The 13545-nt window shown below is 53.9% G+C and overlaps 7 protein-coding genes across 7 annotated transcripts; 3 read left to right on the top strand and 4 right to left on the bottom strand.

Moving 5' to 3' along the window:
- The first annotated feature begins 1064 nt into the window (after positions 1 to 1064).
- On the top strand, positions 1065 to 2214 carry BP01DRAFT_357382 (S-adenosyl-L-methionine-dependent methyltransferase). Its single transcript, XM_025575190.1, has one exon. It carries the CDS (start codon positions 1080 to 1082, stop codon positions 2079 to 2081), a length of 1002 nt encoding a protein of 333 aa, XP_025430662.1. The 5' UTR covers positions 1065 to 1079; the 3' UTR covers positions 2082 to 2214.
- Positions 2215 to 2532: 318 nt separating this feature from the next.
- BP01DRAFT_269545 (ankyrin repeat domain-containing protein) lies at positions 2533 to 2706 on the bottom strand (the record flags this gene model as incomplete). Its single annotated transcript, XM_025571379.1, has 1 exon — positions 2533 to 2706. A coding segment is annotated over one exon (174 nt), but the record flags the coding sequence as incomplete, so codon positions are not given.
- Positions 2707 to 3186: 480 nt separating this feature from the next.
- On the bottom strand, positions 3187 to 3576 carry BP01DRAFT_297935 (ankyrin repeat domain-containing protein; the record flags this gene model as incomplete). Its single annotated transcript, XM_025571899.1, has 1 exon — positions 3187 to 3576. A coding segment is annotated over one exon (390 nt), but the record flags the coding sequence as incomplete, so codon positions are not given.
- A 48-nt stretch (positions 3577 to 3624) lies between these two features.
- On the bottom strand, positions 3625 to 5485 carry BP01DRAFT_276444 (ankyrin repeat domain-containing protein; the record flags this gene model as incomplete). The annotated part of the gene is made up of 4 exons (XM_025571413.1): positions 3625 to 4062; positions 4168 to 4630; positions 4683 to 5246; positions 5298 to 5485. Coding segments are annotated over 4 exons (1653 nt in total), but the record flags the coding sequence as incomplete, so codon positions are not given.
- Positions 5486 to 5686: 201 nt separating this feature from the next.
- BP01DRAFT_64273 (uncharacterized protein) lies at positions 5687 to 6913 on the bottom strand. Its single transcript, XM_025579995.1, has 2 exons — positions 6196 to 6913; positions 5687 to 6147 (listed from the first exon to the last, which is right to left on the bottom strand). Exons 1-2 carry the CDS (start codon positions 6597 to 6599, stop codon positions 5853 to 5855), a joined length of 699 nt encoding a protein of 232 aa, XP_025430658.1. The 5' UTR covers positions 6600 to 6913; the 3' UTR covers positions 5687 to 5852.
- A 274-nt stretch (positions 6914 to 7187) lies between these two features.
- BP01DRAFT_392338 (uncharacterized protein) lies at positions 7188 to 8311 on the top strand (the record flags this gene model as incomplete). The annotated part of the gene is made up of 3 exons (XM_025578143.1): positions 7188 to 7272; positions 7333 to 7518; positions 8023 to 8311. The coding sequence occupies 3 exons, from the start codon at positions 7188 to 7190 to the stop codon at positions 8154 to 8156; spliced, it is 405 nt and encodes a 134-aa protein (XP_025430657.1). The 3' UTR covers positions 8157 to 8311.
- Positions 8312 to 9262: 951 nt separating this feature from the next.
- BP01DRAFT_341915 (ABC transporter ATP-binding protein) lies at positions 9263 to 13237 on the top strand (the record flags this gene model as incomplete). The annotated part of the gene is made up of 1 exon (XM_025573467.1): positions 9263 to 13237. The coding sequence occupies one exon, from the start codon at positions 9263 to 9265 to the stop codon at positions 13235 to 13237; it is 3975 nt and encodes a 1324-aa protein (XP_025430656.1).
- Between the last annotated feature and the right edge of the window lie 308 nt (positions 13238 to 13545).

Genomic DNA, 13545 nt, shown 5'->3' with positions numbered 1-13545 from the left:
GGAACCTGATTGAACTTTCACTCGATTCGCTTTGATCAAGTGTGTCCATCTGTCTCTCCTCAATCTAGCTCTGTGTTTCTATCTTTCCATTCTTCAACTTTCCTTTGTGAGCTTATGGAGATTTTACGTTCTCCCATTGTCCTTGAAGAATATCTAGTGATGAAGTACGAGAAACGGAAAATAGTTCCGATTTGACCTTGAATATCAGTCGGACTGCGTAAATGACCATAGCATCGCGAGGCTGACACACTAGACTTTTATCTTTCTTGTTACTATTCCCTTAACTTGATGATCTACTCGAGTTGGACGGTTGCAAATAATGTACGCGCGAGGCCAATAACTCTCTAGTGCTCCACCTTCTATTTGTGCGGCCCTGCTGTTGAGTTTGGGATTCCTGTGCTCTCTCTCGTTGATGGGGATATTGGAGGTGATTCCTAACTTATCGGATGTTTATCCGAAGACACCCGCGATAGGACTCAAAGCACGTGACAGCATCCGCGCCCCTCGCCACTTTGGTAGGAATTCGGTGGGAAACCGAACATCCGTCTTATTGTATCGGGGCGGGTGGATAGACCCTCTGCTTCGATGCTACACTTCCCACCATGATCGGGCTCAAACTGACCGCAGGACCATCAAGCGGTTGTTCTATCCTCAGAAGTAGATCATCGGATCCTCTTCATCATGTACTGCCAAGGCCAGTGGTTAAGCTTCTCTCCACCACCGCCGCAACCAGGCAACCCGAGCGGTTCACCGCCAAGGACGAAACCATGGACTCGCTGCTGATGGCCGAGGAGGAGAGATACTGGAAGGAATGTAAGCCGTCTGGTGAGGAGAGAAAATTAGACTCACTGGTGTGGAACACATACAAATGGAGTCGTGTAAAACAAGACCAGTTACCGAAGCGGACTGCCTACTCACTAAGGAGCGTCTTGGAGGGTCCCATCAAGCTCAAGGAGACCCTAACGTGGCCGGCCACTACAGTGCCCAGAAAGTCGGAGCTGCCCGCTGCTAAGAACAAGTGGGGTGGGTCACTTAAACCGTGGGGTGGGTTACTAGGCATCAAGGAGCAATACAAAAAGATGCATCAAAAGAGAGAATCCCAAATCCGCTTCTTAAAGATCGCAATCAAGACGGTCTTAAATGTGCAGGACATGCAGGTCAAGCAAAAGCACAAGCGGTCCCGTCCGCGTATCTTCGAAGATCCCTCAGTCCGCGCTACCAAATTGAGGGGGCTGAGATTGAGTGAGATGATCGACCAAATGAGCTGGGCGGGCCTCACTTCGCTTTGGGTCAGCCTCAACTCGAATTGGGAGACCCTGAAAGCTCTTCAAATGCCACAGCCGAAGAAACGAATCAGAAAAGACATGACGACTGCTCGCACTCATCCCGCCACACATCTGGTATCTCTCTTGGAGACGCCAGACTATAACCCCTCTACCATTGTGGACCTGGGCTGCCGGACAGGTGCAACCACCGCCATCTTAAAGGAGCGCTTTCCGGCCGCCCGGGTCATCGGGGTGGATTCTTCACATGATGAGATCCGCCAAGCGCAGGAGAATTTCCCCGGCGTGGAGTTTGTCCACGCGGAGCCCACGACGTATCAACCCCCTTTCTCCGTCGACTTGTTCTTCTCCGTCTCCGAGTGGCTCTGGCTTACGAACGAGACGCGCATCGCAGCCTTTGAGCGCTTGCTGGGGTCGCAGCGCACCGGTGGCGTACTCGCGATGTCGACCCCGGCGCTTGCCAATGATTTGCTGCGGCGCGTTTTCACCGAAGTCACCGAGTCTGGACCTCTGGATCTCGAGCAGCGAGATCGCAGCACCGCCGAGGTACCAGAACCTAGCAAAATGATTGCATCGCTGGCCCCTGTCTGCTCGGCCGTGACGATTGGTCTCAAGCTGTATAGATACGTCTTGGGGGATGAGAATGCGACCGAGACGTGGATGGACAATACAAATATGAAGCCATATTTAGATCGTTTGGATGGTGAGGATAGGCAGAAGTCCCCTCGAAGTATCTCTCTAGCTTCCGAGAGCAGTCGGATCAGATTTTCGCGGAAGATGATGGGGAAGTCAAGCTGAGGTATGGCAGGGGGTTTGTGGTTGCAGTGAAGGCTCGCAAATCTCACAGTGCACGTGATCACAGTCCGGTGTGGAGGCCCGTGGCTGTGCCTTCCCCCATAAGTTAACTGTAGCTGTAGTTCCCCAGTGTTACACCTCCTCTCTACAACTACTACCTCTTCTTTTGAATCTTATGGTCTCAACTGCCTCATGCTTTACAGAGTGTTGAATAGATCGATCATCAATAAACAAAAAAAAACTTCCTATTCATCTTGAATCCTGTATCCCAGCACAGTACTAGTTCACCAAAGAGCCAAGTCATCGATAGCGTCGCCTTCATCCCATAAACTAACTACTAGCTGGTACTCCGCGAATACCTCAATTCCCGAAACAACTCCACCAGGTTGTGATGCCCACGCAAAGCTGCAAAGTCCTGAAAGGTCGTCCACTGCAAATCATTGAATCGATTGAGTGCACCATGCTCCAATAGAATCCGGACAATGCGCTCATGCCCAGCATCTGCTGTGATATGAAGGGGCTGCCAGTATTTGCTGTCTGCGGCCCGAATATCACTATTATGTCTGATAAGTAACCGCACTGTTTCCTCGTCTCCTTTCCGACAAGCATGGTGGAGTGGTGTCTGGCCTATTTCCGTGCGCGAGTTAACGTCTGCCCCATATCTCAGACACAGTTCCACACATCTAGCGTTTCCAGCCAGAGCACTAAAGTGGATCGCTTGCCAGCTGTCGATGTGCGAACGGGCGTGCACATCCGCACCCGCTCCCAGGAGGACTTCTGCGACCTTGTAAGACTCGGCGTGGAGGGATCGCTGCAGGATTGTCCGGCCGATAGAGTCGCGTGAGTCGACGCTGAGCTTCTGCGATTCGATAAGTCGCGTGACCTTGTCTGCATCATCGTGGTGTATGGCAGCTGACATCTCCACATCATTCTTGACATCGGAGCCTGAGATAGTCTGTGTCCGCTCGAACAGAAGAACTTCTGTCGTCCGCGAGCCGCTCCATTGTGACTCGAGTAGAGGCGTTCTTTTTGCTTTGTTCATGTGCAGTAGCTGTCTCGTCGATCGTTCAAGTAGACAGCTCACGACCGCTGCGTGACCTTCGCTTGCTGCGATATGCAAAGGAAGATTACCATCGCCATCCTGAATCATGATGTCGGCCCCGTGCTGCAAGAGCACTTGTACAGTCGCGATATGTCCACCTTGACAAGCACGGTGCAATGCAGTCTTTCTGTCTAGACTCTGATGATGAAGATTCGCCCCGTGCTGCAGCAACACTTCCACAGCCTCAGTTTGTCCGCTGGACGATGCTCCATGGAGCGGTGTCCATAAATCATACGTTACTGCGTCTAAAGGGGCTTGTTCCTCAAGCAGGAACTCGACAATCCTGGTATAACCTCGACCTGCTGCCCGATGCAACGCAGTCAATCTTCGCGCCGACTTGCTCGAGACTGAGCTCCCGCGGCGGACCAGCAATACCACAATCTCAAGGAATCCCATATCCGCCGCTTTGTGTAAAGCGACCCAGCCATCCCTTGCAATCTGACCCGGAGGTGCACCGTTGTCCAGAAGTACTCTGACCAGATCCACATTTCCTGTTCCAACAGCCATGAAAAGTGCGGTGTCGCGTTTCGGAGTCACATGAGCGACATTGGTCCCGAGCTTGATTAGTGCAAGGGCCGTCTCCATGTGATTGTGTGCACATGCGTACTGAAGAGGGTTTTGGGAGTGCACGTCAAGACATTGAGCATCTTCGCCTGCCTTGGCCATATGAATTATGAGTTCTGTAAGCCCGAAACCAGCGGCTATATGCAGCCCATGAATGCGCTCATTCTCAGGGAACAGGAGTTTCAGTCGAGACGCATCGTTGAAAAGCTGCATTGCCAGATGCACATAGTCTTCCAAAGGCACTTGTGCAGCATGCAAGCCCCAACAATCCTTCGAATATTGGACATATACGAACACTCTGTGGAGAGTAGACATCGGCTGATCCCCGCCCCGTTGTTTTGGTCGAAGATTGCTCGACCGTGCGGAATCCGTGGGGATTCTGCTCGAACGTTCTACCTTTGACTTGTCCTGATCCTCAATGACAGCGTTTAGAGCCTCTAGCAGGAGATATCTCAGACATGTTCGGGCGATGACTGTATGAGCAGTCCTATACCAGTCTGGTTGTGTAGCTTGTAGGTACTGCTGCAGGGTATGATGCACGAGTCGCACTTGTGCGTGGTCTTCCAAGCCATCCACGGACAGTAGTCCACAGCAGCTGTTGATTATCAGCCTCAAAGGCGAAAGATTGTCGAAATCCCATTCGCCGTCATCAGTCGCTAAGGCGTGCCTCAACTCCAGTGCCGTCAGTGGGCGGTACGCGCATGCTACCCAGCGCAGAGCATTCAGGGCAAGCTGCTTCCGTGCCTCAGACTGGTGCCACAAGGCATCAAAAGACTTGTCGTACGCGCCGCTCAAATCGCTGCTCAGCGCATTCAAGCTTCGACGAATTCCTGTTCGGCTGACCTGGTCCCGAATGTTCTGCAGATGAAGAACTGCCAGCAGGAACCTGTGATCATTAGCAAAGGCGAGTCATCGGAGGGATTGAATTCGGCTCTAACATCCCACCGGCCTGGGCAACAATTTTGCTGCATATTTCCTCCTCCAGCTGCGGATCCAAAATATCCACCATCGAGTCATCGGAGCTGAGCACATGCATGATATGACGCCGGATATCTGTGCCGTCCGCTGCGAATTCGAGTATGGCACTACCTTCTTCCAACACAGGCTCTGGTCTGTATCGACTTGTCACGAAGACACGTGCGCCATTCCGGGCGAGGCCATTCAGCAAACGAATAAGATGTCTTGTTTCAGTTATGTTCGTGGGACTAAACTCGTCCAGTGCATCTAACAAAACGAACGGTGATCTGAAGAGGCTACATATCTCGTTCAGAATAGTCTCAAGCTCTGAGACCTTTGGTCGCCGGCCATCTCGTCTGCAGTTATTGTATAGTTGACTAATAGATTGCGGCAGGCTGTCCAATTGCTCCACGAATGTCTTTACTAAGTATTCAAGGACCAGAGCCGCTGGCTGCGAGGTACGCATTCGATAATCGCAGTAGTAGTATGCTACTGCCTCGTCAGGAACGGTACGTGAGTGTTTGACCTCATCAACCACGAGCGACCTATTCAATGTTAGCGGTTGAATAAACTACACGAGACCTTTCCGTGACTACATGATTGTCGACTTTCCCGAGCCCGGGCCTCCGATGCACCAGAGAACGTTTATGGGGCTATCGGGCTTCAGCCATTCTTGAAACTGCGGCTGATTGAAGATCCATTTGCCTGTTCCTGGGGTCCGACGTCCTTGTATCTCGTGATGACGTCCAGGACCCTGGTCGAGATTAAGCCATTCGAGAATTTCGAGTTCTCGCGCATCTTGCTACAGGTCAGCAGGTATGATGAAGCAAAGTAAACGCCGCGATCACAAGCTCTCGTCCCTGCCATCTGATATTGGAGAAACGTCATAGGCAACGGAGACGCCGCCTTGACTGCCATGGCAATACATGAGAATTTCCAGGCCACTTATTTCCCATCCTTGTTCGTGATCATTTTTTTCACGTTTCGAAGCAAGGACAAGTGATGCTACCCACTGACTGTCAAGCCAGATCGCCTGTCTAGAAGGCTGCGTTATCGTCCTGAAAAGAGTTTGGCCAAAACCGATGCAAAGGCTGGGCTCTCATGGAGGTGGTACATGCTCGATCGAACGAGCTTGAATGCAATCTCGACAGCTATGGCAGGAACGACAGAAAGTGAACGCGACGGCGTGGGAAGAGATGCTCACCTGTGATGCTGCGATCAATCTTCTCTATGCGCTCCTGGATCTCTAAGAGTTGTTCAGCTGGCTTCGCAAGAATCGACACGTTTTCCAGCAACGCAGCCAGTTCTCTTGTCTTTTCTTGGTATATTCTGGCCGATTCTGCTGATAACGACGCCGCTTCGACCATGTCATGCATCTTCTTGGACATCTGCATCTGTAGCTGCAACATAGCGGTCACCTGTTCCGGAGTCTGCGAAAGAACAGCCCTGTATGCTCAGTAAAGATCCAGTCTGTCAGGGCCGCGTATAGCCTACCATCCTTCGACACTCAGTGAGAAATGGAAAAGCTGGTTGTGTTTTCGAATGCGGGCAATGATGTTTTCAACCTTCTCCTTCTCAAGATGCCATAGCAACTTCTTCTTCAGTCCTACCGGCTTTCTCAGCATCCGAATCAGCTCCAACAGGGATCTTTCACATGATTTAATGGTTTGCAGCAGCACAGCTTCGGTTGTTTGGAAACAGTCGCCTGTCATGCGGGAATCAAGAAATGTGTACATCTGATCCAGTACCTGGGACAAGGCTGCCACCTCGTCGAGATAAGCCTGGACATCATCACGTGCGGACCTGACGTTCGAGACATACGACTGGAAGACAGGGGCTACCTGCAGAGCTAAACCAATCAGCCCTGCCACGCCGGATGAGATGGATAGGGGATCCATTAGGGGAAGACATGCAAGCAAGCTGCAGACAAAAGGCAAAAAAGTCGTCCGAGCTGAAGAGATTCGGAGCTAGCGTGGCTACCCCGCAAACTAGTGGGTGAGCCAAGACTATCTGTCACTTGGCCTGTATTCCGTCGCAAGATGAAGTATATATGCTCTTGCAGCCAAACTTGACGGGAGGTCTGGCGATGGCAACGGAGAAAATTTCACACTATGCTAATGGACAAGAACGAGGAAGGCCAGAGGTGACGTGTTGGGAAGGATTCTTTATGAAATGTCCTTGTGGGGAAGTGCCAGCTATAGAAGTATAGCCTACAATGGCTTCAGCCACCAGGGCGCAGTAGATGGACCAGTGAATCTTATTTTTCATTGAACCCGGCGTACGAAAGAGGCTGGGGTATGCCGCTAACCTTTTTCATTTTCTCTTTCGCAAAAGAAGAGTACTCTCACTTCTGCTTGTTTACCTTGCTGCTTTTTGCTCGTCCCCCAACACCCATGACTAACACTTCTCAAATACCACAGCATTTCGCCCAAACCAAATCCATTTCAGAAGAATTGAATCTATTTTGCCTTTCGGCAGAGATCATGATGCTAGTCCTGGGCCACATTGTGGCTCAGGACTGGGACTTGAGCAAAGAGGAGTGGGGATTCCTCCATCTGCGTCTCGTTTGCAGTGAGTTTTATCGACCTAAGCCTTGCCCTGACGGATACTGACCACTATAGTTATGTGTAGAGGCCTTCAAGATTCTCAACTTGAATGAGGCCTTGCAGAAAATCCATCGTGAGGATGTGGATCCTATCAAAGGTGATCTACCACCTGATGAGAAAGACAATGTTCCATTGTCCCTCGCTGCGCGAGTCGTAAGCCTGGAGATCACTCGGCTCTTGTTGCAGCGCAACGATTTGGATCCTAAGATCTGTATGTTTGGTCGATATGCACCTTTTCACTGCTATTTTTCACGAGCAATACGCGATCGTGGATGCGCTTCTTGGGGTTAACCGGGTCAATGCGAACATCAAAGATTCATACGACATGACTCTACTCGGCATGGCGGTGGAACTCGCACAGTAGACACTGTCAGCAAACTGAACAATCGATCCGGCGTGGTGGTGAACACGGTCGACATGACGCATTGCCGTCCCCTGTTCCCCCACCGCTGAGATGGGTCTCGAAAATATCATAATTGTGGAGATGTTTCTCGCTCGTGCAGACGTTGATGTTGGCAATGTTGATTATCATATTGGCACCCAATTCTCTGAGCAGCGTTAAACGGCCATGATTGAGTGGTTCGTCGATGGCTGGAATATGACCAGGGGCAGGTCTCCTAGCAGACACCGACGGGGAGTACATGTTTCACGTATGCGGCGCGCCAGGGAAACTTGCTTGTGGTGATGGTGTTGATCGAGTTCGACGCGGACCCAGGGGTTGAGGATTCATATCAGCGTACGGCATATGACTGGGCTGACCATTTGGACTACGATGAGATTCAGGATGTGCTCCAAGCCTATATGCCTCAGGGAGCATGGTCGATGCGGACTGCTGCTAGCACAGCGTGATGTTTTCGTGATTGTTTCTCCTTCAATTTCTCACCGAGAGTTATCTCCATGGTGGACCAGCGTGCATCTTCGATCCTTTTGTCCCTTTTGTACTCATTGGTTCGATTTGTTTTATTCGAGCAGTCACGTGTGGCTGTTCTGGGATGAATAAGCACACTGCAGCCTGAGGCCTTGAGAAGTGGAATTACTGGAATTCCTGTTACTGCACAGGCTAATTCTCCATAAGCGCCGTATGCACGCACGCAAGGCCCGACCTCCGATGGGTCAGTGGTTGCAGTGGCCACTTGGCATGAGTCAAGCCCCTCTTCCTTCCGAGTGGTCTTATTTCTTTTTTTCGCCGCGTGGTTGACAAGGCAGAAAAGGTCCGGCACCGGAGGAAGGGAAGGAAGAGAATGTCTCTGTCGCTCTATCTCCACTTGACTCTGCGTCCAACTGCAGGCCAAAGTGAGGGAGAAGAGATTATCAGATTAGATTTCCGGATGTGGTTTCGAAAGTTTGTCCCCTGGAGGGCATCCCAGAACCCAAGGTGCGTCAAACAGCTCCATCCCTGGGCCAGGAAATTATCTGATCCTCGCTATCTGAGTTATTTTCTGCCGCTAAGGAAGTGTAGTGCGCGGGTCGGTTGCGGGTGGTGGCCAATCGTAAAGCACAAAGATATGGAGCGGAAGGGAAGAATTTTCTGGCTCGCCCAATACGCCCGTAAAATACCACAAGTATTGTGACAGAACGGGTACCTTGCTCATACGGGTATACAATACCACCTCCACAAGTGGGGTCTGGATAGATTATCTTTTCGCTTCTTCTCCTTCTGTTCCTTCTTTTCCTTCGCTGCTCCTCCAGCCAAGCAGCCAAGCTGCTCTGAGGTTCTGCACCTTACGTAAAGCCTCTGCAGTGGTCCCTGTCACCTTTCATTCTTCAGTCACCGGGGCTGCTCTTCTTCCGTCTTGTTCTTCTCTGCATCTCCTCCTACGTTTCCCAGAAAGTGTGAATGCAACCTCTCTTTGCGTGTGCAGGCATTTCCCGAGGGCGTTGCGAGAGCCATCACTGCAGCAACTGGCTGGCTCCAGTCACACGCCAATCCCCCCTTCCTCCTCTTCCCCTTCATCATGTTCGTCCAGAAGTTGGCGGGCTTCCCCCGCCTGCTTCTGGCAGGCAATCCGACCAAATATGAAGTCGTTTTGTTGCTAACCGGCATTGCCGCTGCTATCGGATCAGGTGTGCCCTTTCCGATCATCGGCATCATCTTCGGTGAACTGCTCGACGACTTCAACACCATCTCCTGCACCCACCCCGACACCGAAAGCGAGCGCTCCTCCGATCAAGGCAGCATCAACCACGAGATTCTGTTAATTGTCTACCTGGGCATCGCGCAATTCGTCCTGATCTACATCCACCTGACCTGCTGGACGCTCTCTGGCGCCCGTCTGGCCCAACGCCTTCGCGAGAAATACCTCCGCAACCTCCTCCGCCAGGAGCCCTCCTACTTTGACAAACTTCCCCCCGGGGAGGTCGCCTCGCGACTCAGCAGCGACATCCAAACCATTCGGTCCGGGACTTCCGAGAAAGTGGGCATCGTGCTGGCCAGTCTGTCTTTTTTCGTGACTGCGTACATCGTCGCCTTCATTAAGGATTGGAAGCTGGCCGCCGAGCTACTGTCCCTGATTCCCGCCTACTTTCTCATGTCCTTCATCGGGAGTCACTATATCGAGAAATACTCCAGCGCCATGTCCGATTACGCCGCAACGGCCGCCTCCATTGCTTCCGAGGCGCTGAACAACTTGGTGGTGGTGCAGGCCTTTGGCGCCAATGTTCGCCTCGAGAAGAAGTTTGCTGCTGCTCTCAAGTCGGCTGAAACGGAGGGCCTGAAGAAAGCCACCGCGGTCGGCATCCAGGCTGGCTTTTTGTATTTTATCGCCTACTCGGCCAACGGTCTGGCTTTCTGGCAGGGCGCCAAGCAGGTCGCTGCCCACGTCCGTGACGGCACCAGCGGCATCAGCGTCGGTGCGGTCTTCACGGTGATTTTCATCCTCGTCGAGGCAACCCTGTTGCTCAGTCAGGTGGCCCCGTTCTTACATCTGTTTGTGGCCGGTGTGGCGTCGTATGAGAAACTGCGCGAGGATATGGACCGTCAGCCGCTGATTGATGCTACCACGACGGAGGGGCTGCGGCTGTCTGAGGGACAGGCCCAGGGCGGATTCGAGTTCAAGGAAGTCTCGTTCGTGTATCCCTCCCGGCCGGAGATCACTGTGCTCGACAAGATCAATCTGAGCATCCCCGCGAAGAAGCACACCGCGCTGGTCGGATTGTCCGGCAGCGGCAAGTCGACGATTGCCGGCTTGGTGACGCGGCTGTATGATCCCACCGAGGGTCAGATCATGTTCGACGGCCACGACCTGCGCGACATCAACACCAGAGATCTACGCAGTTACCTGAGCTTGGTGCAGCAGGAGCCCTCGCTTCTGGACCGGTCGCTGCTGGAGAACATTGCCCATGGACTGATGAATTCGAGTAACCCTGAGCATGCACGGTTCAAGGAAACGCTGCTGACGACCCAATTGGAAGAGCTCTCCACGGAGGTGCGCGAGGGACATGATCTGATGGCCGCAGCTGAGAAGCGCGGGCCCGAGGTTCTGGAAGTGGTGAAGATGGTCAAGCACGCGGCGACCCTGGCTGACGCCGATACCTTCATCAGCGCGCTGCAGTATGGATACGGAACCTTGGTGGGATCGAGCGGGCGTCTGATCAGTGGTGGACAGAAGCAGAGAGTCTCGTTGGCTCGCGCCCTGATCAAGGACCCGGCGGTGCTGATCCTCGACGAGGCCACTGCGTCGCTCGACTCGCGTAGCGAGCAGCGCATCCAGCGGGCCATCAACAACATCGCCAGCGGTCGCACCATGATCACCATCGCCCATCGCCTGTCGACCATCACCGGCGCGGACAATATCGTCGTCATGCACAAGGGCACCATCGTCGAGCAGGGTGACCACGCCACGCTCATGGCGCGGAACGGTGCCTACGCCGACCTCGTGAAGCTGCAGGGCATGTCCTCCGCCTCGGACGACGCCCCTGCCACCGCTGACCATGCCAGTCGCTCGGATCCACCCTCCCTGACGGACGTGGAGATTGAGAACGAAAAGGCCAGCCTGGCCGACACCGAGGAACCCGCCGAGAAGAGCCCGGTGGTCCACGAAACGCCTGCCTCTGACTCCAGCAACACCCCTACCTCGGACGAAGAAGCCGACCCTGAAGAGCTCGCTACCCCGAAGAAGTCCGTCTGGGCGCTTGCCAAGGGCTACGCGCCGGCCCTGCGTCCCCACCTCCTGTACATCCTGTTGGCCCTGATCGGCTCGGCCATTGTCGGCGGCGCGTTCTCCGGTGAAGCCGTGATCTTCGGTAACACAGTGGGCAGTCTGAACCCGTGCAAGGGGGCCTCGAGCATTAGCCACAGCGGCAACTTCTATGGGTTGATGTTCTTCATCTTGGCGATCATCGAGTTCTTCGCCAACGTGGTCAGCTGGGCGGGCTTCGGTCGCATCTCCGAGAAGATCGTGTACACCGTGCGGGTGCTCTCGTTCCGCTCGCTGTTCGAGCAGGATCTGCAGTGGCATCAGTCCGAGGGCCGCACCCCGGCGCTGCTGTTGTCGTTCATCACCCGCGACGGCCAGGCGCTGGCCGGTCTGAGCGGGTCGGTGATCGGTACCCTGATCTCCATCACGATCAACCTGATCGCGGCTATCGTCATGACGCACATCATCGCCTGGCGCATCGCTCTCGTGTGTCTAGCCCTCGTGCCCCTGCTCCTGGGCGCGGGTCTGATGGAGCTGCGCGTGCTGGGCAAGTTCGAGGAGAAGCACGAGAACGCGTACACCAAGTCGGTCGACATCGGCGTGGAGGCCATCACGTCCATCAAGGCGGTCGCCTCCCTGGCGCTCGAGGAATTGACTCTGCGCAGCTACCGCCGCTCGCTCAAGGGGCCCCGCAAGGAGACACTGCAGGTGACGCTGCAAGCCAGCTTCTGGCAAGCGATGACCTACTTTTTGGGTAATATGGTCAACGCGCTGGCGTACTGGTGGGGCGCCAAGCAGATTATTCTTGGGAACTACACCCAGACGCAGTTCTTGATCGTGGTTTTCTCGCTGCTTGTCAGCGCCCTCCTGTGGAGTCAGATGTTCGCGCTGGCTCCGGAGTTGTCCGCCTCCAAGGCCGCTATGGCGCGGATTCTTGGGCTGATTGAGATCGGCTCGGATAAGATGCGCGGCAACGTCGACCGGCTCCCACCGTCGCTGTCCTCGGACATTGAGAGTTCAGCCACGTCCACCGAGAAATCCAGCGGGGGCGCCTCCACCGTGCAGCTCCGCGACGTGCACTTCTCCTACCCGGCCCGCCCGGACATCAAGGTGCTGAACGGGCTGAGCGTGAACATCCCTGCGGGCAAATTCGCCGCCCTCGTCGGCCCCTCGGGCGCCGGCAAATCGACGATTATCTCCCTGGTGGAGCGACTGTACACCCCCTCAACGGGTTCCATCGTGGTGGATGGTCTCGATGTAACGCAGACCCGGGGCGTCTCGTTCAGGGATACCATCTCCCTCGTCCCGCAGGAAAGCGTGCTGTTCGAAGGCACGATCGAGTTCAACATCAGCCTCGGCGCGCCGCCGGGCCGCGACGTCAGTCTGGAGGAGATCCAGGAAGCGTGCAAACTCGCCAACATCCACGAGACCATCATCGCCCTGCCGGACGGATACCAGACGATGTGCGGCCCCAACGGGTCGCAGTTTTCGGGTGGGCAGAAGCAGCGTCTGTCCATCGCACGGGCGCTCGTTCGTAAACCCAAGCTGTTGATCCTGGATGAGTCGACCAGCGCGCTGGACGCGGAGAGCGAGAAGCTGTTGCAGGAGGGGCTGGAGCGCGCGGCGAAAGGCATAACGGTTGTGGCGATCGCGCATCGGTTGAATACGATCCGCAAGGCGGATGTGATCTTTTTGATTGAGGCGGGGAGGTGTGTGGATAGTGGGACGCATGAGGAGTTGTTGGAGCGGTCGGAGAGTTACCGGGCGAATGTTTTGCATCAGACCGTTGCATAGTCGATTGGCTGGCTGCGGTGTTTGGTTAGAATTTTTTTTAATAATATAGACTTTACTTCTGACCTTGTTTGTCCTTGTGAGCTGTCTTGCTGGGTTGGGGATATCTTGGTGCCGATGACTGTTGTGGTCAGGTGTATACCTTCAATCCCTGTACAACCAGATTTACTCCGTAGAAGAAGCATATACAACTCCTCACCAGTCCACAAATTACGTGGACTACCACCTGATGCAGAGTAGTTACAGGAGATTCCAATGAACAACTGATTCTCTTGCCCACTCCACCTTCAAAAAAAAAAAAAAAAAAAAAA

The sequence above is a fragment of the Aspergillus saccharolyticus genome, assembly GCF_003184585.1.
Source record: "Aspergillus saccharolyticus JOP 1030-1 unplaced genomic scaffold BP01scaffold_18, whole genome shotgun sequence".
NCBI classification, from domain to species: Eukaryota; Fungi; Ascomycota; class Eurotiomycetes; order Eurotiales; family Aspergillaceae; genus Aspergillus; species Aspergillus saccharolyticus.
Note: the sequence above shows the minus strand (reverse complement) of the source record. Positions and strands in the feature narration are given on the sequence as shown.